The sequence below is a fragment of the Abramis brama genome, assembly GCF_963993115.1.
Source record: "Abramis brama genome assembly, chromosome: 17".
Lineage (NCBI taxonomy): Eukaryota > Metazoa > Chordata > Actinopteri > Cypriniformes > Leuciscidae > Abramis > Abramis brama.
In genome coordinates, this window is record NC_139979.1 from 19,351,877 (window position 1) to 19,376,490 (window position 24,614).

The 24,614-nt window shown below is 38.7% G+C and overlaps 1 protein-coding gene across 1 annotated transcript in view; it reads left to right on the forward strand.

Moving 5' to 3' along the window:
• Positions 1 to 981: 981 nt before the first annotated feature.
• The window catches only part of erfl3 (Ets2 repressor factor like 3), a 46,496-nt gene continuing 22,863 nt past the window's right edge, over positions 982 to 24,614 (forward strand). Inside the window, exon 1 of the mRNA XM_084088702.1 lies at positions 982 to 1,568. Coding sequence (XP_083944828.1) covers positions 1,547 to 1,568 — 22 coding nt within the window. The 5' untranslated portion in view covers positions 982 to 1,546. The remainder of the gene's footprint in view (positions 1,569 to 24,614) is intronic.

Here is a 24,614-nt window from a genome sequence, read left to right on the forward strand (position 1 = left end):
ATAGGGTAGATATAAATATACATGTTATAATATATATTTTATTAATGTAAATTTAAACAGAAAATGACTTGAACACACTTCTATGATTACATATTTTTCAGTGTGTGGACCAATTTTGTTTTAAAAAACGATTAAAAAACTCTTTATGCGGCAAATCAAAGTAAGTGTGGCGAGAAAAGGATCCCTTATGACTGTGTCGAGATCTTTAAAAAAAATAATATCATCACTGATCTTATGAAAATTTGTATTCAGGTCAAATGTAGAAATAACCCTCTTAATAAAACGTCTTGATTCACGTCAAAATGAATGATATTCATGAAATTATATATATATGTGTGCGTGTGTGTATATATAGATATGTATATATAGAGCCTATAGCTGTATATGTGTGTGTGTATATATATATATCTGTGTATAAATAAATATATATATATATATATATATATATGTGTGTGTGTGTGTGTGTGTGTGTTTGTGTGTGTGTGTCATTGTGTGTGTCATTCATCGTATAAAACAATACATCTGTATTATGATACATCATTTTTGACATTTTATTTTGATAGAAAATGTATGAGTGGCCCTAAGAGTTCAGTCTTTGATCTTGCGGGATAAATTCCGGAAATCATTATTGCACTATTACCTCTCGATGGGGGTAGACAATTATCAGTAAATGAAAGACTAAGAGGGCTAATTAACTCGAAAAACACTTGTTGCTGACGTTCACTGGGACGATGACGCTGATTCTCAAGTTCTCTGCAGCTCGTAGGACGCGGATGTGATGTCATCACGGACAGTGGCTATGGCGGTCTCCATAACGACGCCTCGTGCTGCAGTGACGCCAGCCCCGCTCGTGGTGAGGGGGCGTGACTCAGCCAATGCCCGGGCACCCCTCCCGCCCCTTTCCCCTCCTTCCCCCGACCGTGTGGGCGGCCCCGTGCGGCAGCAGCGAGCGAAACACGACACCCGAGAGAGAGAGAGAGAGAGAGAGAGAGAGAGAGAGAGAGATGGGGGGGAGGAGACAGCGAGTAGTTTCAGACTAGGGAGAGTGGAGGAAGGAAAAAAAAAAGTCGGTGTGAAAGAGAGAATGGGAAACTGACTGATATACTGCGAATGGCGAGCCTCGGGAGAGCAGATGACAAACTAACACAAGGATAAAATGTTGCGAAAATCCTCAACTGGGCACAAGAGCGCGCATATGTAACAGAGAGACTCTGAGTGCTGCTTCTCTGCCGTGTTGGGATTGTATCGATCGCTCCCGGGACAGACGGGAAAGCGCTGTTTCGGAACTCAGTTGCACCCCGTCCCGTCGCGCCAGTGGAAGTAACAGTTACTGAGCCGCTTTCCAAACTCAGCGCTGTCGTTCGGGGGGTTTGGAGGGATCGTGTAAAGAGGCCAGATATAGTAGGACGGGAGCAACAAGAGTGCTGAACATTGGACAAAAGTTTGGCCTTTTGGAGACGGGGGAGCGGGAGAGGCCGAGTCTCACCACTGCTGAACTGACAACTTAACCCAGCTTGCTGTGTGTTAGGGGCAGATAACTTTCACCATGAAAACCCCGGGGGACTCGGGTAAGTTACCAGGCATTCATTATCAAGTGCTGCCACAACAACTTTGACTTGTGAGTTTGTTGAGCCAGTGCATGGCAAAAGTAAGGATTTTACATCAGCCTTATGTATCATTCAGTGTCAAAACTGATATATTAGTAAACTGACAACTGACTTTACTTACTTTTTAGAAAAGTTGACTGTTTTTCCAGGGCTTATTACTCTGACATTCCAACTGATTTACTGCTGATTTCTATTTTTACATTATCAGGTTCATCTAATATATTTGTAACTCTTGAACTTGAAAGGCAGTTTTCACTAATAAATAATGCGGTTAATTTTCCATTCATTTAAATAACCTAAAGTATAGTCTACTCTATACAATTAGTCGAGCTCAGCGTGTCCATTCTAGTAGTTCTAATGTTAGCAAGTCCTCAAGTTTGCGGTTTACTTTAAATAGTTACATTCAAACGTAATGAGCGCTTCAATACTGTTTCTTTCAGTCCTGTCAGCGCAAAACGCACTAAACCTGTTGAATGGCTACTACTTTAAAACAGCAGCTTGTACTTTTGTCGTTCGTTGAAATATGTCGAAATCGATGTTGTGAGTCCCCCACAAAATGTTAAGAGTTTTCTCCCCCAAAATGTTCCCCCTTGCACTCTGCGCGTGCCAGCTGTGTGCAGCTCAAGCGCGAGCTTTGAACCAGTAGCATGGCACATTCAAAATGGAAGCCCCGCTTTTCCACCGGGGTATTTAATAAAAGTTTTCACTACTTTGTTTATAACTAGACCACTTTACAGTCGGCCCTGCTTCTAGGCACTTTTAATATAGGCCTTAAAGCTTGTAAATTGCAGCGAAGCCTAATAATACAGAGCTGCGCACTAATTTCCCTTTAGGTGTTGGATCGCCTACTTTTATGATGAATGCTTTCCAGTAGTTTGAATTCACTTTAATCACTGTTAGCATACTTGCCGTAAGTATTCGTTTTGTAACATGTATCCACTTGTCCAGTATGTACTTGTGAAGTTGTTACTGTCCCGCCAACTACAGGAAGTTTCAGTAGCCGTGTTCAGGAGGCCTATTGTGGCATGTTTGGGAATCCATGTTGAGAGACACTCACACTCTCCCTCTCTCCCTCTCTCTCTCTCTCTCTCAATCACAATCAATTCTCTCACATCACGATTTTCTCAGCGGTCGTACCCCGCCACCCACGTTGCTCTAAGTTTAACGGACTTTTAACTATTACATTCCATCAACACTCGAGCGCGCGACGTCATAAACAAAAGTGCGCGCGCGAGATGCGTTGTAGTTTTGTCTCGCGCCATAGACTGGGCTTATGAAGTTCATCGTGCTCTGTGTGAAGTCTGAGTAGCACGTCATGGTCACTTTCACTTTTATAAACCCTGCCCTCCCCTCCCCTCCCCTCCCTTATAAGTTAAGCTTGTGTTTTTTCCACTCGACCCCAAATTTTTGTATTATGCAGTGTTGTAATTTGCAATTACTTTTGTGTATAATCTTTTAATATAATGAATGACGGTGATATCTTGGCAAAATGCAAATTATTTTATCTAAAATCCCACTAGTCTAGTGCCAAACTTGCATTTTCAGTTTGTGAGTTTGAAACTAAAAGCCAGGTTTAACCAAGCTAAAGCAATTTTCTTTAATAATATTAATAAATAATAATACTTATTGTCCTGTGTGTGCATTAAAACTCACTATAGTGCTAGTAATTTTAAATAGCCATGTAAATAGTGCTGATTAGCCCAGAATGTGTCCCACAAACCTGCAAGGATCATTCCTTTATATTAATTTCAACTTAATTTTTTGGGAAGGGCCTGAAAGAAACATATTACCGCATAATTTCATTATACTCTCTGATACCAGTGTCAACACATGAAAACCACATTTCACTTTCAGCTGTGATTCGTTTAGACAACACTGTCCAAACTTGGAGTGCCCTATATGGAGTGCATTTTTAATTAAGCAAGGTGTGTAAAGTCAAAATTTTATGAAGGTTTAATGGTGACCTCTTGACCTTCTCTAATAGACCTAAATCGTGTCACACGTATGTATGTTGACTTTATGAATTTGAACGTCAGTAATTAAATGCAGATACTGGATGCAATGTTGCTTTAAGTCAGGTGGCAATAACTACTACAAGTACCTTGTGGTTTTATCAGTCTACGGCTGTGCAGGCCACATTCTGACCTCGATAGTTACGAGGTGAGCTCAGCTGCTGAGTATGCAAGAGAGCGAACGAGCAAGTGAGTGAGACGAAGATACAGTACTGAGTATAGGATGTGGTTTCCATGTGCTTCATTCTCTATCAGATTTTAGTATCTCTTCAGTCTGTGTTCTTACCTGCAAACACCCACAGCGGTATAAATTCGTAGTGCATTTCGGTGAGAGAGCATTTTCTCTGAAAGCCGTGGTTTGTTATGAGAACAGGAGGTGATGGCAGCGTCAGTATGGTGTGCATCCTGATAAAAGTCATGTGTGTGTCTGTCAGTCCTTAACACTGACACTATCGAAAGCATCAAAAAAGCTCTCGCCACATGAATCAAATTGGATAAGAGACACTGCTCTTATGACTTCCTCACTCTCTGACTGCCACTTTGCATGAATTCAGAGAATGATGCGCACCTCTTCAGACTTGTTTTGTTTTCCGGGTGGTGTGTGTCTGCACAAACAGGCATTAGCTGACCCTGGCTGATCTCATTTCCTCTTTAACATCTGAAAGTGTCTGTGGTTCAACTATGGTCTACCCATCAGGCCTCAGTGTGTATTTAGTACGGCATTATCCTAAATAGACTAACTCTGTAATTTGTGCGCTGTCTCATGAGATTGTCGCTAGTGAATAGTCAGTGGTCAAGATTGCAGCTTTAATTTGTAATGTTGCCTTATTTCTCATAGAGATAAGTTTTACCCATCAGTGTCAGAAATGTGTTCAATATTATTATTATTTTTTTACCTTTGAGGTCATATACTCTGTGGCATCCTTAAAAAATTAAGTTTACTTTAATCAATTAATTAAAATAAAATTTCAGTCTGAATAATTAAACAAGCTATTAACCATTAAAATAAATTAATATCAACTATTTTATGTGATAATATAACCAGTGCTAGAATAAAATATTAAGAACTATTTCAGCAGATTGTCTGCCCAATCTCTAGTGTGATAGTTTAATAAACAAGAAGATAATACATTTAGACAATATTGCCAGTTACTTCATTTTTTTTCCTGTTTTGTCTAACAGTAGTGGTGTTTAATTTTGTATGAATCAGGGTTTAAGCAAATCGGTTGACTGAATGATTCATTGACTCCCTCATAAACACAGTCCCTTGTTTTGTTCCTGGGTGAATCAGTGTATTTGAATGAATCGGTTGAGTGAATAATTCAAATACTCCGTCATAAAGAACTCCGCTCACCCAATCATATTCTAATTCTAATTGTTGTATAAATACAATTAGGCTATATCAAAACTAGTGGCCGACCGATACTGTTTTTTTGATGGCGATGCCAATATCTTAGAGAGCAGGGTGGCTGATATAAAGCCTATACATAATTTATATTTATTTTAATTAATATTTAATAAATATGAAATAAATATTTAAAATAAATCATTAAAATAATGCTGCATATTTGCTGAATGTTGTCGGTAAATGAGAAAGTATTATAGCCTATTGTTTGCCTGTTACTAATAATATAAATGCTATATTTTTTCGCATAGCGTTTACTTTCTTTGTTTAACAGTTTTATCTAATAACATATTAGATATGACTGTTAAACAGAGACCATAAAGTTTAAACTAATGAAGATGGATAATGTGACCACTGTGTGATCAGGCGCGGCCGTTCTCAGGCATTCTCAGCACCGCCCGTCAAAATAAAAGTCCCGCTTCTAACACATCGGCCAATTAGAAAAACTTATAGGCCAATGCAAATATTTTTTAAAAAATGGCTGTGGCGATATATCAGTCGACCACTAATCAAAGCTAATCACATTTTGACCTGATCTGACCTAAACTGACCTAGTTAATATCAAATCCTGGCTCATTTTGTGTTTTGCTTTATTTTATTTAAAGCCACACCGCGGACTTTGTGACCTAAAGAGTTGACGCATACGAGTTATTTTAAATGATTCCTCAGGCCAATATACAGCGTTTGACACTATTAATGCTCCGAGCGGGGCTGCCTTCTTGAAATACCGCCTATGTAAGTTTGGAGAAGACGGACCGTCGTTGGCCAGGTCATGTGACCTGGAGAACGTATCGCTTTACGGCCATCACGTGACCATAGGCTCTGATATACTCATGGAGCAGACTTTTGCGACAGTGCTGCGGCGCTTGTGGCCTCTAGGGGCGCTAGACGTGAAAGTTACAGGTCTAGCGCCCCTAGCGCCCGCAAAAGTTCCGCGGTGTGGCTTTAACATGTTTTTGTGAGTGTGTCATGCTCACTGTTAGCCGGTTTTCTTGTAGTTGTAATAGATTGCTAATTTGGAATAATTAGCAGCCTTTTATTGCTCGTTCACATTGTCACACAGGAGACCATATGCTCTATTTTAGTCAGTGTTATGCAGCCGCCTCAGTTGTTCAGGTCTCTCTGGAACCAGTTCAACATCAGCAGGCACCTCTCTGTGTTTACATGCTTATGTATCCTGTTCGGCAGCATGTGCGTGTGTTTGTTCGAGACAATCAGCAAGCCAGCGTGTTTTGTATTTTTCCGCACTGCCTGGTTTCCCATCAGGCCCATCAAACGGTTGCTCCGTCATGCTATTTCTCTGAACACAAATGGAACGCCTGTAAATATCACACACATTGGCAGGATTTTTCATTGACATTGATGTGTGAGACTGTATTAAACACTGCAGCGATACAGTTTGTACTTTTTTTTTTCTTACTCTGCTCGCCTTGGGAGAACTTGTACCTCGATTTGGGAGCATTGGGAATAAATGTTTCACTGGAAGTGTACGGATGGTGTGTTTCTAGGGATGAATGAGGTCCTTAGGGGTTGAATAGTATTTTGTTTGTTTTTACCCCTGGAGAACAATAATGGTGTGTCCACCATCAGGGGAGCACAGTGGTTTGTGTGTGTTTGCCATGTCAGTGGGTTACGGGGGCAGCGTAGAATACGAGCGAGAGCGTCCATGTGTTGGAGTCATTTATGGACTGACAGCAGCACAGAGGCCCCTGTGTATGATCGGGGGAGGGGGGAACATGTGTGTGTGTGTGTGTGTGTATGATATGACCCTGACCTCATGACCTTCCATAGCTGCACCCCTTAACCCTGCATTCCACAACACGCCCCTGCCCCCGTTGGTCACATGCCACGCAGCCAATGGCATGAGGGCCTGATCTGCCATCTCCTCAACCACATATGAAACTCAAGAATAGCGTATGAACCACGTCAGCCTGGTTTCATTTCCTTATCTAATTTCCTAAACTCTTCTGTGTAATTCCTCATTTCTTCAAATCAGAAGTACTACAGATTTACAATATTTGATTAAGGTTCCAGTTCGCTTTAGTTAGTGAGGTCAAATGTCATCGCTCTTACTTTCCTTCCCTTCTGTTCTGTTCTTCCTCTTCGAGCATCTGGAGAATGTTAATCATACCAAGGCAAATGTGAGTTTAGTTCATTCTCTCTTTGTACCCACTTTTCTAGAACAAAAGATCAAGTTGATGATTGAAGTGTTGTGCAGAAAGAATAGTTTAACCGATGCTCTATTATGTGGTTGGATATTTGCATGTCTTTCACAATAGCATACCTCACATATCCGAAGAGCCTTCAGTAGGATGTTCATTAACATGACAAACCACTGAAGATGCTCTCAGAGGCCTATATGAAAGCATGTAAATCTGTCAGGGTGCTTATTTTTTGGTTTATTCTCATCAGTGCCTTTTGGTTTCCATTCAACCACAAACCAATTGATCATTGATTTTTCTACTTGCATTTGTAATTTAAATTGCAAAAGTTTGTCAGTTTTCAAACAGGGTTGTATTGTTACACAATGTCATGTATCCCTGCACACAGACAGTCGGATCGAGCCCAGTGCATTATGGATGTTGAAGTATCGCTATATTTTTTACCGCAGCCCTTTCCCCAGTTTTCTTCAGACATATAGCACCGATTAAAAAAAAAAATCTACTGCATAGTGAGGAAAGTTTTATGAAAGCGGTGAATCACTCACAGTAAAAATTAATATGAGAAAAATACACATAATATTGTAGGATTATTTCACATACTTTAAACAAATGTGTATGGTCTTTTTTTATGTACCTTAACTTTATTAATTTTTTTCATGGGTTTTCTAGTCTGGCCTCTTAAACAGTTATGATGGCTGATCATATATTCTGTAAACAAATTTAAGGTATTTTTTCTCTTAAGGAAACATTGTTTCTAGCATTTTTTTGTAATAAAATAAAGCCATTGACTAGGTATATTTTTAGTGTTTTGTTTTTTTTAACACCTGCCTCATCTCTATTAACATTTTATTTGTAGCAAACCATACTTAAAGAAATGATTTTTGACCGATGACGGTCAAAATTTTTGTGCCATTTTTTTAACATATCACAACAAATGATTTTACATTATATCAATGCTGATGATACAAAATTATTGTTAATTGTTTATGCCATCCCATGGCATTTAAAAATGTGTCTTTATTGATAAATTTAGTAAAACCCTGGTTCACTTGCTTAAAACAAAGTAACTGCACTTGGTTTAGAGTATGTTACACAACACCGTTTTCAACTTAAAAGGAAAACTTTTTAAGCATTCTGGCTGTTCATTTACACGACAACAGCGTTTTGGTGGCCTGAAAATGGAAGCTTTTTGAAAACGGGTTTCAAAGTGCAATTCACGCATGCGTATTACGTGTTCGTGGGGTGTTTCTTTGACAAAGTGACATCGCCAACTACTGACTTGGCATGCAAAACACAGCCTTTTTAGTCATTTTCGCAGATCTGTGTGAACGGGCATTATTTTGCCATTATTTAGTCCTGTCACTTTACCTTTCTTTCTTTAATTTCTCTGTTGAACTAATCTGAAAAATCTGCTTTAACAATCGCTTCTTTGGCTGCACTTCCGGGATCAACATAAAAAGGTTCCCAAGACTGCACAGAATAGCTAGCCTGAGAAATGCAATTCATTCAAAAACTAGGAGAAAATACTTTTTAATTAATGATTTTAATGAAATTCTGTGTCTGTGAATGTTAATGTGTGCGTTTTATTGAAACGCTAAAGGTTAAGTGACCTTTTCTGCTGATTTTAAACACCTCTTTCCGACCACTGTTTACACTTCATACTGCAGCTTTCCATTACACTTTCAGAGAAAACCTCCATTAGCCTTTTATTAGACTTGCACATAATTGCACTGTGCAGATAGATTTTAGACATCTGTTTTCACTCATTTAGGACGCTGCAGAAGAGACTCTTTCCTGTACACTACATATATATAGTGAGCCATGTTCATTGATTTTAAATAATGGACAAAGTGTTGATATTGATGGATGTGCCATTGACAACCGATAATGGGGCAATCTTCTCATGGTTGAGCAAACACTCACTCTGTTAACGCTGACACACATGCTCTCACACTAGTTTGTTTTGCAGAAAAAACGTGGACCTCCCACATTCCTGCTCAAAGCTTAAATCACTGCAGCCTGTGTGGCATTACTCATTCCAGGAAAAGCATTCTGCCAAACACACACATTCATTTACTCAAGCACTAACTCTCACACATCGAATCACATTCTTGGAAAAGCTCGCTTCTTTAGGCATTTCTGAACACGGATGCTTCAGACCTTGTTTTGAACACAGATGGCGTTCTACAGATGCGACACACACACAAACACACACACAAACACAAACGTTTAACTTTTAGGTCTTGTCAATCTTTTAACATGATTTGAAATCTTTTTCTCAGTAAGATTAAAGCTTCAACTGTGTTTTTGGACTGTGTTTCCCTCTGTCACGTTGTACTTAGTTGTTTTCCCCGAGACGTTTTGTGCTGCTCATTAGCGCTAAGCTGCTGTTGGATTGTGTGTTTTGGGTCCAGACTGTCATCAGGAGCTTCTGTGCTTCAACCTGATGAAATTCAGCCTGCTGTGGAAGAATGTTGCTCTGTGTATGTGTGTGTGTGTGTGTGTTGGGAGGGAGAAATGTAATACAGGTAGTTTACAGAGGCTGCATTGTCATGAGCATGACTCATTGCAACACCTGCATTGTGCGTATGTGTGCGTTTTTTCTGAGCGCAGCGTCCAGTGACGTTGAGATGTTAAGTGCTGATCGTAAGCTCTTCAGATAAGATTAGGTGTGTTTTGCTCACAATAAACTCTATATATGTGAGGCAGTTTCCTTTTTCTTTGTTATCCACCTTTGATTCACTCCCCGTGAATCCCTGGGTGACTGTTAAAACGTGTTGGTTTTTGTTGTTGTGCTGCTACAAGGTGTGAGTAGGTCAGGTTTGCCTACATTGTGTGGCCCAGATGCCCCTTTTTAAGGATACCGATAGAATACCGATGATTGTAAAAATAGGTTTATAAAATAAAAAGAATTTGGTTTAGTATTATAGATTTGAATGATTTTAATATTATAAATAAAAACTAACTATAATAATACATATTATTAACTCATAATGAAATCAATGAATGCATGTCAATAGAAAGTCTTCACAGAAAAACAAAGAAAAAATGTAAGAACAAAGTTAAAATATTTATAAAGTAAGCTAAATAATGTTGGTTTTTTTTACATTTTAGAACTGCGAAAAGTTTTCTTTTAGCAGTAGCATTAGGGCTAGTTTGTAGTGATTAGCTTAATAAGAAAACAATAGATGTCTGTGGTTTAGGTAATGTAACAGAGTATGAGTTTGTGATTTAATGCTATTCAAATTAAAATAATAAGGAAAGTCAGCGCATACACATTTTTATTCATTATATACACACACTAAACCTGTGTGTGTTTGTGTGGTCAACTGCCGGGAATTCAAATGCTGTCTGGCGCCACTTTAACACCCCACCCCACCCCCTCTACTCCGTACCCCGTTCCCTTTCCTTCTCTTCTGAGGAATGCAAGATCATGTTCGCTCTCTCTCTCTCTCTCTCTCTCTCTCTCTCTCTCTCTCTCTCTGTTCTTCTTTTCATGTGTTTAGACCTGTTCAAGAGCTTACTGGAGTTTGTTTTGAACTTTGAACCAGTTTGTCACTGGCATTTACGGCACTCACTTTCTAATTCATCAGTTAGGGTGTGTATGTGTTTAGTCAAGGGATGGTCTGTGTGTGTGTGTGTGTAACGTATTGGATATGAGCAGGCGAGTGTGTGCATGTGCACCTGTGCACTAAGTACTGTTAATCATATGAAGGCCTGGATGGAAGACAGGTGGAAAATGTTTTCAGAGCTGCGAGGAGAGGATGTCCTACCCTCGCATGCCGCCCGCTTGTTGTGTAGAGTGTTTGTTGTGATATTGCTGTTGCACGTTTATGGAAGGCTGACTGGAATTCAACCCAACACGCCTTCTGTATGATTATATTAAATTACATTTGGTCTGAATGTGAAACAGTACAAATGTTCAGTTGGTTTTTAAAATGTTTTGAAGCTGAAAGTATGTAATTTGTGCATTACTACACCGAATAGTGAATAGCAAAAATAGTTTTAATATTTAAATATTTTTTAAAGATTTCGGCATAGATAATATCATTAGCTCAGTATTAAACAATGTGTGAACATTTAGCTATACGTTGGGGTTAAAATTGCTGGAAAAAGTTGTCATTCGGTTTATTTTCTATGTTTAAATCTAAATAAAAAAAATCTAATCTGAAACATTCCAAAGGTTCAGTGTTTTTTCAAACTGAGGTGTATAATTTGTGCGTTACTACACCAATCAGAATAGCAATAATAATTAAAAAGCATTAAAAAAAATTAATAATTAAAAATGTAAAAATGTAATTTAGATTTAAGCATAGAAAATATTATTAATTCAGTATAAAACAATGGATGACAACATTTAAATATACTTTGAGGACAAAATTACGGAAAGTTAATACAAGTAGTCCATCGCAAGGTTTCAGTTTTGTTTTTGTTTTTTAAAGCTGCTGTGTGCAATTTATGCATCACAAGACAAAATGGAATGGCAAAGACAATTTTATTAATTTTTTATGATTTTATAAAAAATAAAAAAATTAGACTGAAAATATGAGAGTTGCGGTTGACCGGCCATAAATCTGAACTGGCTGGTTTTTATTTTTATTTTGCCCAATCTCAAGAATTAGGGGTGGGGGTGTATATGAATGTATCACTAAAGGGAAGCATGATTTCACAAATCTAAGTCAGACCTTTCTGTTTTTTTCTAATGTAGGCTAAATCAAAAACAACTGCTCATGCTACATGTGTGTAGCATCTTTGTGTGGATCATGATTAAATTCAGTGGTTGGTTGCCTCTAATTTCAAATGGCTACAGGTATTTTTTGTTTAAGGCCAGTTTGGCCTGTTATAGAGCAAATAAACAACAAATAAATTTGCTTGAACAAAGAAAAAAAATCGCAAACAGTATCGAAATCGGCAATGCAATCTCATGAGCGGTGCATCCCAGAAAATATCATTAGGTCTAAATATTAGGAAAAAATTTAAACACTCCTTAAACAGGTGGGTTGTATCTGCTTTTAATTTAGCTATACTTTACATCCAGCCTTTCTTCTACTTAAGTGTGTCATTTTTGCACCACTTCACCAAATTAAATATAATGATTGTTTCCAAACAGTTTTCTCAAGCACTCCTTCATCTATCTGGTCGAAAAGACAGATAGTCCCAAATTCCAATAGAAAATATAATGATTGTTTCCAGGTAGTTTTCTCAAACATTCCTTCATCTATCTAGTCGAAAAGACAGATAGTGTCCCACCCCCATGGTCACGCCATTGCTTGAGGCACTGTTACTGCGTTGGGCTGGTCTGAATGCTCAAACAAAAAGCACTGCAGATTCACAGCCTTTTCAGGGAAATATTTCGAGTATTTTAACATTGAAAAAATGACACTCTTCAGGTTTAAAGTGCCATTTGACTTTCAGTGCACACCTCTGACACTTCCACAGTCAGAAGAGATGATATTGGTGCTTGACATGTACTCTCTCTCTGTGTGTGTGTGTGTGTGTGTGTGTGTGTGTGTGTGTGTGTGTGTGTGTGTGTGTGTGTTCATATGAGTTTTGTGTTTCATAGTGAGCTATGAAAGAATAGTGTGTATGTGTGTGTGTGTTTTTGGTGCGACTGAAAACCTTTTAAACCATCGATTACACCTCCATCCCTCCACTCCTCTTACACACACACACATAACCTCTCTGTCACTAATCCATGCTGGAATACCCCAGTGGCATCTCATCTTCCATCACTCTCTCTTTCTCTGTCTTTTCCCTCCATCCCTCTCCTGTTTTTTAGGCCGGGTGTGGGTTGCACATGCTTGTGAGTATTTGAGTGCCTTTTCGGGCCAGGTGGACTTTGTGCTGTGTCATCATCTCCAACTACAGGCTGTAGCATTCAGAAAAACTCTGTAAATTCCCACATCTCCATCTCTGCGCTGGAAGATGCGACCTCTCTGCGCATGCAAGAAAACAAACCCTTCAAGCTCTTGAACTCAACAGCCTTCTGCCCTCTCTTTCAATGCATATACATGGATGCTTAATGTCTTGTGTGGTTGAATAATGCATATCCGACTGGTCTGAGAGCTGCTGTATTTAGGCGACTCTCTGCATCAAATGTTAATGGCATGTTTGCCCGTCACACACGCGTGTCTTTGCTGAAAAGAAGTCAGGCGTCCATTAGCTCTATTATTAGTCTGTTCATTCATTATTATATTCTCTCGGTTTCTTTCTGTGGCCAGTCTTTTAAAACATCACACGTCCCTTTTTGCACTCTCAAATGCTTATTTCTGTGGCTTTGGGTGATATTCTGGGCTGTAGCTAGATGACATCAGCTTTAATCTTCTTGTGTGTGTTTGTGATCTCTGGCCAAAGTGCTTGCCTCATAATTGTTTTAACTGTACCATATTTAGCCTCAGACATGGTTTGGCTGATTATGCAATGCTCGCACTCACATGTAGGCCAGGTTTTAAGGGACGCGCTCAGTTTATTCTCTCTCTAAAGCAGTGTAAGGCAGTGCAGGGCAGCTCAGGGCTTGCCTGCATAACACTGTGTGTTTGTTGTTTTAGGGGATTAGGGTTTATAACGGATCGGGGCAGAGACCGTGAGGCCCTCGGCACAGCAGCCATAGCGTGGCTTTTAACGTTAGCTTTCAGTCTGTCACAGGAACGGCTGCCCTGCCTCACACTGTTTTAGCACTTTGTAGTGGCATGTAGCTTAAAGTGTTTTGCATCTCTTCTCAAATATACTATGCAGAGACAGTTCTTAGTAAGCCATTGCTCTGGTTCAACGTAGCATGTAGACGTAGAGGTGGAAGTTTGAGGTGGAACTGTTTGTGAAAAGACGCATCCACACTTAATTATTTTCAAAAAAGCTTTTTTCAGCAAATATCATGAGATATTCATTTTATAAATATTGTTAAATTTTTTGGGGGTTGCACCACATGACATTACACTCTGAACTAATTTTATCTCGTCATTAAAAAAAAAATCTGACATCTTAACTGCTTTACTGCTGTTCTACGAAATAAAAATGAAAGATAAAGCCAAACTATGAATTGCATTAATACTGTGTTTTAGGATAATTTAATAGATCTGAACAAAAACTCAGCATCATGTCACGCACTGACAGACAGGTTAATAGTGTATCTATTTATAATACGCTACCATTCAAAAGTTTAGGGGTCAGTACGTTTTTTTAAAAGAATTGAATAATTTTAAGGATGCAATCAATTGATTAAATATTTTACATTTCAAATAAATGCTTTTCTTTTGAACTTTTTGTTCATCAAACAATCCTGAAAAAAAATAAATCACAGTTTCCAGTCCACGAAAGTATTAGGCAGCACAAGTGTTTTTAACATTTAACATAACAATAAATGATTTTTGAGCAGCAAATCAGCATATCAGAAGGATTTCTGAAGTTCTGATCATAGGAATAAATTACATTTTTAAAATATATTAAAATAGTTATTTCAAATGGTAATAATATTTCACAATATAGTGAAATTTCTTACTGTATATTGACAAATAAATATAGTCTTGGTGAGCATAACAGAACATTTTTTAAAATCTTACAGACTCCAAACAGTATAAACAAGGTCCACAATATATTACATCAAATACTGTACATATTGTGTATAATATGCACAGTGATCACAAAACGTATCTATTGCCCATAACTGAAACCTAAACATTTGTGATAGAAATTTGAGTGTTGTAGAAAATACACACTTCACCTGTAAATGTACAACAAGTCGCTACCTTTGGCATGTAAGATAAGACCTGATAAGTACTTTATTGATCACTTGTGGGAAATTGTGAAAGAAGGAAATCTCCCCACTGGGGGAATCAAACCTGTGCACTAAACTAATGAGGAAGATCTGAAAATGTTATGCCACGATTATTTTACAGAACACATAAAACCAGCTTGACTGAGCGGCCATTTTGTGCTAATGTGTGGTGAGAGTTATAAGGTTTACCCTGGCCTGCTGCTCAGAGACTATGTTATTTCTGTGTTATCTCAGGGGCTCGGTTTGCAGCCGGTTTGTGTTGCTTTGTGTGTGCAACAATTCATAAAGTGATTTTAGAGCCCTCTGTAGCACTTTGTTGAATACGTCTGTGTTGTTTCAAGCATCCGTATGCTTTTAGTATTGGAGAATTTGTGTGTGTGTTTGGATGACTCAGCAAGGTGTGTGTTCTGAGAAATGTGCACTTCCATTGTCTCTGCCACTGGTACTGTAACTCAATGCCAGCTGCCTCAGTGTGTGTGTGTGTGGCTGCGTGGATAAAGTACTGTCAGGATAGATGTGTTTTTGGATGGGATTCCCCTGGGCGGGGTACTTTCCTACTATTTTCCGTCCCATACTGTGTGTGTTAATGACTGCCAAGTGTGTGTAGATGTTCAAATGCTTATACATCTCGTACACTCATAGTGTAATATGTGTATTGTGTTTATTCACACATGTATATGGTTTAGTGACAATAAAGTGATTTGATTGGACAATTGAGCTTCTTATCTCTGCCCAAAGGACTGCACTGTGTATATGCATGCATTTGTGTGTGTGTGTGTGTGTGTGTGTTTGTGTACTCATTTTCCCATTACATAATACTGTACACCAGTCCAGCAATAATCTAGTTAGAAATCTCAGTCTCTCCCTTGTTGTAGTGCTAACCTGTTCAGTAGGTTAGCAATGTGACTTTATTTGATAATGATGATGAAACACCCAATGTACGTAAACTTTGTTTACTTTGTTGTACTTAGTTGCAATAAAGTAGTCCCATTTTTGTGACCTAATCAACCTCACTATTGTAAACACTGATACATTACAGACAGAATAATAGTGTTAAGAGCCACAAATAAATTCATGTTGCAGTTGGTTTGCTTTAAAAATACACACTGTTTGGTTGAGGGTCATTGAGTGTTACGTGCGTTTCAAGTGGAATCATGTTTAACAAGGCTGATGCTGTTACTATAGGAGTCATGATGATGATGATGATGGTTGTTTTGATTCTCTACATCCCAGTAGCTGATGCTTGTTGCTTTGGTGAGACAGTGTGTGTTTGAGAGGAGTGAGTGAGCGTGGTTACATCATCAGTGTCTTGCATAATGTAGCAGCCTTTACTTGCTCTAGCTGAGGAGGGTAATCTGTCCCTAGAGGCAGAGAGACAGAGAAAGAGTGAGAGACAGTGGGACTGGGACAGAGATGATCTTTATTGCTATAATTTGTTTTGTTTTGTTTTATTATTATTCAAATTATTATTGCTTTATTATAATTTTATGTATTTATTTTATTTTATTTTTTATAATGACAATGATGTTGATGAATATTTTGTCACTGCTTTTGTTGTGTGTATTCATGCTTTGCAATCTCTCCAGCAAAGTACTTTGAAATTAAGAGACAGTGGAACTGGGACAAAGAAAGAGAGATATGGGACAGAGAGAGACAGGGGGACTGGGAAGACAAACAGGTGATGGAAAGAGTGACACAGAGGTAGGCGATTGGAGGTAGAGAGACAGATAGTGATCAAGAGCGAAAGACAAACAACAGGATGAGAGGAAGATGGATGGCTGTGGTGAGATCTGGACCCAAAACACTCTGCCCTGATAATACAATCATTCCAGCAATTAATGAGATCTCTTCCTGCTGCTGCGTGCGTGCGTGTGTGTGTGTGTGTGTGTGTGTGTGTGTGTGTGTTTCTCCATCCATGGATAACACTGATCCACACACTCAGCAGAAGATCAACACTGACTGAATATCTAGACATGCTGAAGAGACACTGAACTAATACAGTGTGATCAGACACACACACGGCGGTGGCTGTAATCCAGGTCTCCTGTGGTGTGAGTGAGGTGAGTGTTATGTAATGACGAGCAGCAGGGCTTTAATCAGCTTGAGCAGATCCATTTAAACATCTCTGAGATACGGAGCACAGCCGTCCTGCTGCTCACCATCACACCACCATCACATAGAAACACGTCTACCTGTGTGTGTGTGTGTGTGTGTGTATGATGGTGACAGGCGGTATCTCTGCATGTCTTCCAGCTCTGTGCATGTTTACCGTTGGACACACTCTCACACACATACACGCTGTGTCCTGTCCTCTGTCCCCTCGCTCCCACAAACACACACACACAGGGTCCAAAATGAACACTTGGAAGTGCCAAATGCGAGTAAAAATTGGCTTGGGTAAGTAAATAATGTTATTTGCCAGTAAATAATGTTACTTGAATTTTAAAAATATGGTTTATATTGAGTGGTAAGAATGATAATCTGAGCCTCGCTGATGTAAGTGATGCGAATGAAAGATTTATAAACTGTTTACCAATTGAAATGACACGGCTCATGCTAAGCAGAAACGGATACAATTTTATTAAAATATATCATTTATTTTTATTATAATAAATAAAAATAATTCTAAATGGCCAGTAAATTTCATTAGTTCACCCACTATTGACAGACTAGGCAACAACAAGGCCATTTTGGGACCTTGAGCGCACACACATTCCCATACCTCTTATAGAAGTTTCTCACCAACTCAGTGTTACAACTGTGTAACTTGGATAGAAACACTCATATCCCTGTCTCTCTCGCTTTCTCTGATTGTTCGCATATGTGGGAAGCCCCCCCCCCCCCCCCCCCCACTATCTAAAATTAGAGAGGTAGAAGAATAGCAGGAAGAGAGGGAGAGCAGGGCTGATGGAGGTGAAGGAAGGAGGGGTGAGGAATGGGGTGATGGAGATAAAGAAGAGGGAGTATTTTTGGCCGGTTACACGTCACACAGACGCAAGTCAGACTGCCGTACACAAACAAAGATGAGGAGGGTGATAAAAGTGCTGTGCTCTGATGGGAGGGGGTTTGTGTGTACACTTGTTAACCATTTAATGACAGTGAACCATTTCACTGACTACTTTAACAAGACACAATGTTTCTTTATTCAATTTTTTTAATGCCCAAATAGCTTTTGGGGCCACTGTATAGGGACGTCCCGCCATTTGGAGCAGCCATCTTGATGGAATAGAAAATGCTAAACCGCTGGTGATAATACAGCTCATCGCGAAATATTCATCTCTATCATGCCCGAGCGATGCTGTGATACCGATAGCCTGCTAAGCTTTTGTATGCTTTTAATGAAGCTCCGGTGTAACGTGATGAGAATTGAATAAGGTAGCTGTAAATGTCACCGAACTCAATGTCAGGAAGTTTTTCTACACATTAAATGCCTGTAAAAAGAACTTGTGGTGCTTCATATGGATCTATGATTCCTAATTCCTTTATCTTCCTCTTGTATATTTCTTTTTGTGATGACATGACGTGAAGAGTTAGCTGGTGGTGCGCTAATAATAGATAGTGGCAGTGTTCGTCTAAACCAGTGACCGCGACGCTGAAGTGTGTGAGAACAAATGAATAACATCAGTGCTAACCACGAGCATTTATTTATTTGGATTAAATATTTAAATATTAAATTTATCATTCTGTGTCATTTTTCAATGTCAGTCTTTTCACTGTTTACATGTTTATGCCCAAAATGCTATACTATTCAAAGTAGTTGACTGTAATTCTCCTCTACCCTGTGTGATGATAATCCCTTTCATTCGGATGTCACAATATGGAAGAAAAGATCTGTTGCTACTTCTGTTACTTATAAAACACATTCTGATGTTTTGATATTTCATTCTATGTTTGCCCTCAGTTCTAGTTGCCAAGCACAGTGCTTTTGTAATTAATGTGTGAGAAAAGTCTGTCAGAGAAAGAGGTTTTATTGCGTTTGACTGATTTTATTATCTCTTCTTTACGTATTGGATTTATATTTATTTCCTCTCTATCCTCCACCCAGGCAAAGAGGAAGTCTGTGGTGGGACCGCACCGTTTAGATCAGGTGTGCTAATGAAGCATGTGTGTGTGAATCAGGTTTTCTCTGCCAGTATTGTAATCCAGTTAGGAATGCATAAGTGTGTGTTTGACAAGAACACACACTTTGACACGCACTTTGACAAGAACTTTGACTTTATACTTCAGTCAAAACTAAACGAGAGTAGAGTGTTTTGCTTGTTTCTGCTCACATATACTGAATCATGTCCAATTTGTGAGAACTTTTGTAGTGGTCTTCACTCACAAATCGACCAAATCAAATCTAATGATTTGGATTGTTTTTTTAGGTTTAGGTTAAGGTTTAGAAGTGGAGTAAATATCAGTGTCTTAGTGTGAAAACCATTGCGGCTTTAAGAGTTTTCACTTACGTATATAGTGTGTGTTTGTGTGTGTATGTTTGTGTGTGTGTGTGTGTGTTTGTAGACTCTGAGAGAAGCCTGCTTACTTCCCAGCAAGCTACAAGTGCACGAGAAAACTAACAAATACCTGTTGCTGGCTCTCTCTCGGTTTCTTTCATCTCTGCTCCTGGGCCTGGCTTATTTCTTTCGTGCTCCTCTCTGGCTCCTACCTTTTCTATTTGAGACTCACGCTCTGGTGAAAGGATTAATTGTCGTTTATGTTTTATTTCTTGTTCTCTTCATTTCTAGGGGTTTATTTTTAGGCCTGAAGTGTCTGGTTGCTAAGAGACGGTGTCCAAGAGAGAGAGGGAGGGAGAGGATGGAGAAAGCAAGGGAATGGAGGAGAGAGATTGTTTGCGTTGTGAAGGCTGAATTACAAACACGCTCACGCATTGAGTCAGCGCTGACGCACACTCGCACACACACCGACACAATGTGCCTGTTGCTTGTTTTTCTTTATTATCTTTATCACTGCATGCTGCGAAATGTTTGTGTGTCAGTCGGCGTGACTTTCTTTGAAAGTTTGCGACTCATCAGATCTGATTTAAATGTGAGGAAAGTGACAAATGTTTCAGGACAGAAGATGCTCTGAGTCAAAATCTGTCACAAACACACGCGCACACACACGCACGCGTGCACGCACATATACAGGAAGCAGAGATGTTGTTGTGGTGCAGAACAGTTGCTAACTTCCTGTACCGCAATGGTGACACATTCCAGGAAACACCCAGTCACACGTACATGTACGCACACATACACATGTACACGAACACGCTTTACTGTAACTCTCTAGTGCGTTTAACCCTATTACTCCTTCATTACAGGCGTTCAGCCACAGCACTGAAATACTTTGTGACAAAGGGGTGATATAACCTGTCAATGACTCGTCATATGATTGCATCACTTGGCTGATATTTCTTATCTTCGACATGATTGCGTTGTTTGACTGAAGTGACCTTGTGAAAAGGGGTTCCCCAGGGGCAAGTAATGGGTCCTCTAAAAGTCTTACACAAACACTCACACACTCTGAGCAGTAATGTGTTAAGGTGGGAGGGCTGAACTCTCATTTTCTCACCTATCTGTCGGAACATTAACACTAACTGGAGAGAGGCTGTGTATGTGTGTGACTATACTTGTGAGGGTCAAATTTTGCCCTTGCAAATGTATTAAAAACATGCCGAGAACCGACTTGGACATTTTAAGTGGTCCTCACTATTTGAAAGATTCACAAATCATGTTTTGCTTTACATATAATAATGTCAGTTTGTCAAGGTTTTGTGTGAGGGTTAAAGGGATATTTCATCCAAAAATAAAAGTTTGGAACGATTTGAGGGTGAGTAAATAATGACAGAATTCTCATGAATTCATTTCATTAATTTTATTCATTAAATAATTTTCAGCCCTAAATCCAAAATATCTCTTTAAGTCTGGGTTTAGAGGTAGGGTATAGTAAATATTACCTGAAAGCATGAAAACCATCATGTCTATGAGGGTTCTTCTCTGTGTGTGTGTGAGTGTGAGTGTGTGAGAATAAGTGAGCGAGTTAAAAAGAGAGAGTGGAAATAGCATGTAAGTGTTTGACTGCAGGAGTGTGAGAAGTTTGAGATGGTAATTTAAATGAGAGAGAGAGTGATAGGGGACGAGTGGCTCTTGTCAAGGGATTGAGTGAATAAGTGAAGTTCAGAGAGAGAGAGATGGAGAGGAGAAATAGAAGGGTAATGATCGGAGGATGAGAAGACAAATATACTCTGAGCTCTGGGATGCGGGATGCTCCACTTCTCTGTGTACCCATATTTTGCATAAAGAGTGTGTGTGTGTGTGAAGAAAGACATGTTTAGCTATTTAAAAATATATTCCACCCCAAATAAAAGTTCTGTCATCATTTACTCACCTTCAAAATATTTGCTGCGATACTCTGTTACACGGATTACAGTTACTTGGCCGATCATGTGGTACCGCCCCCCACCATCGGTTAGATTTTTTTATAGTAATAAAAATAATTAAGTTCAGTTAGAGAACATACACTACAATTAAAATCTAAACACGTGTGCTCAATTCAGCGTGAGCCGAACGAGAGTCGCAGCACAGATCAGCAGCAGTAGTCAGATTTCATTTATCAGCATGGTGTGTGCCGTGCTTATTCGTTTTGTTAATAAAGCCATCTTATTAATTTTGTTTCTAAAAGTTTGTTAAATGTTTAATATAAGCGAGTTTGTCATTGAACTGTTTTGTTGTTGTGTTTTTCATTAAGAATAATAAGAACCCACCATTCAAGCAATTGCCGCCCCCGAATTGCCGTTAATTAGAAATTGTCGCATTTTAAAGTGAGTGGAAAATGCACAAGGCCGCTTCGGGCATTCATAAGCGATTTAAAAGCGAGGTGGAAAAGAGGGATAAACTCCAACATTCAGGTTTAGTTTTAAGAGTGTGTGGTAAGATGTAAGTAGCTAAACACTTAATATTTGAAACTGTTTTACCATATAAATGGTCAGCGACTAACAGTAGGCTAATATCCAGTGGTTAGCCTTTGTGAGACAAGACAAGAAAAATTTTGCATTTTTTTAAATTCACCTTTTAACCCTATTAATCCTTTAATTTTTTCATTCCTTTGAATAAAAAATTGCCCCATTCCTCCTTTCCACTCGCAAAAAAAAAAAAAGAGAAGAAAAGAAAAAACAAACAAACTTTGGTTTACCCCCCCCCCAATGTTCAAGACATGTTTACGGCCTTGACATGAGGATGAGTAAATGATGACAGAATTTTTTTGTGGTGGGCTAAATTGCACTGAGTGCAGGTGTTTTTGGTGGCAGGAATTTAAAGAAAAATTATGCAAACATTTTCTATTTTAATCGCATACCTCTCCACCCTCTTTTTCTCTCTCTTTCTTGGTTCTTTGAAAGAGCTGCAACTGGTTGGAGAAGCACTGGTGTGTGAAGGAAGAAATTTACAGTGAGAAAGTTAAAGTGTGAAACCCCTTAACTTTTTATTTCATCCTTTGATTTGCTCTCTCTTTCTGTGCCCCCCCCCCCCCCTCCATCTCTCTCTCTCTCTCTCTCTCTCTCTCTCTCTCTCCCTCTCTCTCTCTCCCTCTCTCTCTCTCTCTCTCTCTCTCTCTCTCTCTCTAAAACAATAACCTCAGTGTTTGTGTCTATTTTTGGAGGTTCAAGGCCACCACTAACCCCCTGGTCTTATTTCTACGTTCTTCAAGGCACACAATGAAACCACTCTTGTGTGAGTGTGTGTGAGTGTTTACAGTGGAGAGTTACATTCTACCCTCTTCATATGCGTGTTCACTCTCATTCATTAGTTGTAATATACGCTGTCTAATAAATCTTAAACGGCACTATGGTTTCACTCTGTTCACTTTTTTTCTTGCATTATATATGACATCAGTTCATTATGTTTTGGTGCAGCTCTTTTCTACCAAGAGGTTGCCAGTGCTGCTGTTGGACATTTTTGTATCTGATTTTGTCACACTGCGAAGTTTATTTTTAACAAGATCCAAGATCACTTCAGTCATTTCATTTCAGAGCTTTCAGGGCTGTTTCGCACAGTTAGAAACAGTATTTGCAGCAAACTCACAAGCCGTTGCAGCTCGTTTCACATGCGAAGGGGGCATTTCAGATGCAGAAGCAAAGCTTTTAAAGCAGAAGCAAAGCTTTTCTTAAAAATGCTTTAAAAAAAACCCTGAAATATTTCTTTTTGTGACACAAGAAACATTAGTAACATTATAAGCAGAACTTATTAATGAATAATACATAAAAAATGTATGATATTATCCCTTTAAATAATTTTAAGCTTGTAATGGCATAAAGAGACTAAATTAAATCGTGAAATTTTAAATAAACAAACACTGATGTTTGTGAGCAGGTTATGTCGTTCAGGTCTCGTACGCGGACTGGTTTTAAAAAAAAGATTTAGTAGAAAAGGGATAAGACACTGCAAAGAGACTGGTCTCAACATGCTCATCCACACTCAAAACACGCACTTTGAATGCTGACTTTGTGCTATATTCAGCCCTAACACTCACCTGTTAGTGTTAAACCACTGATGTTCTCTCTCCTTTCTCTTCACACTGAGTTTTTTTCTATCAGTTTACATACACACACACACACACTATTGCTCACAGTCTCAGCAGAGGTGTGAAAATGACCTGGGAATAGTCACAGGTCCAGTGTACTTTACATGAAGATCTACTGCCACTGAAATCACAGGCAATGACGTTCTTTTTTTCAAGTCCTGCTCATTTAGTCCTGTTGGAAACCGATGAAAAGGCTTCAGGAGTTTTGGAGAGCGGCATAAAATTATAGCATTCGAAAACGTGATGAATTTGATTTATCTATCCTCTTTTTCCAAATTCGATTTTTTTGGCTGCTCCCATCTGAGAAGAAAGGAGACAGAGAAAGAGCTGTCTTTGTTGTGCTTTTTTTCCCCCAGCCAACAGCTGAATCCCTCCTCTGTGCTGCCTGACAGAAACTCCTTCAGAACTTTTTGATAAGTCATTTTGAGTCTCTCTCTCGTCCCCTCACTCTCTTAATTTCAATTTCAAAATGCTTTATTGGCGTAGTTTTGCTTGAGCATCAATACACACGCAGATTGTGAAAAAATACGAGATATAATGTAAGAATATACACTGCTGTTCAAAAGTTTGGGGTCGGAAAGATTTTTTCAGGATTTTTAAAGAAAAAATAAAAAGACTAATAACTTTCTTAGTTTAATAAATGTAAATAAAATAAGCGAAGCTTCAGTGTCACATGATTCTTCAGAAATCTTGCTAATATTCCGATTTTTGGAGTACAACTTTTAAACTTTTTTTATTGTTTTCAACGTTGAAAACAATTGTGCTGCTTAAAAAGAACAGCATTTATTTTAAATTGTTTGTAACATTATAAATGTGTTAACCTTAACATTTCTGAATAAAATGTCATATTGACCCCAAACCTTTGAACAGTGTGTATAACATGTTAAATAGGTTACGAATGTGATTTGTTGTTTTTATGAAACAGTCCAGTATATAATTAAATAATTAAAAATTAAGTAACTTACATTCCAGACGAAATCAGACCAGTCAGTCCACTTGGAAATGGATAAAATAACAGTTTGAAATCAAATAAATGATTAAAATATGATAAAAATAAAATGCAACATAAAACACTGTAATTTCATATTAAGATTACTC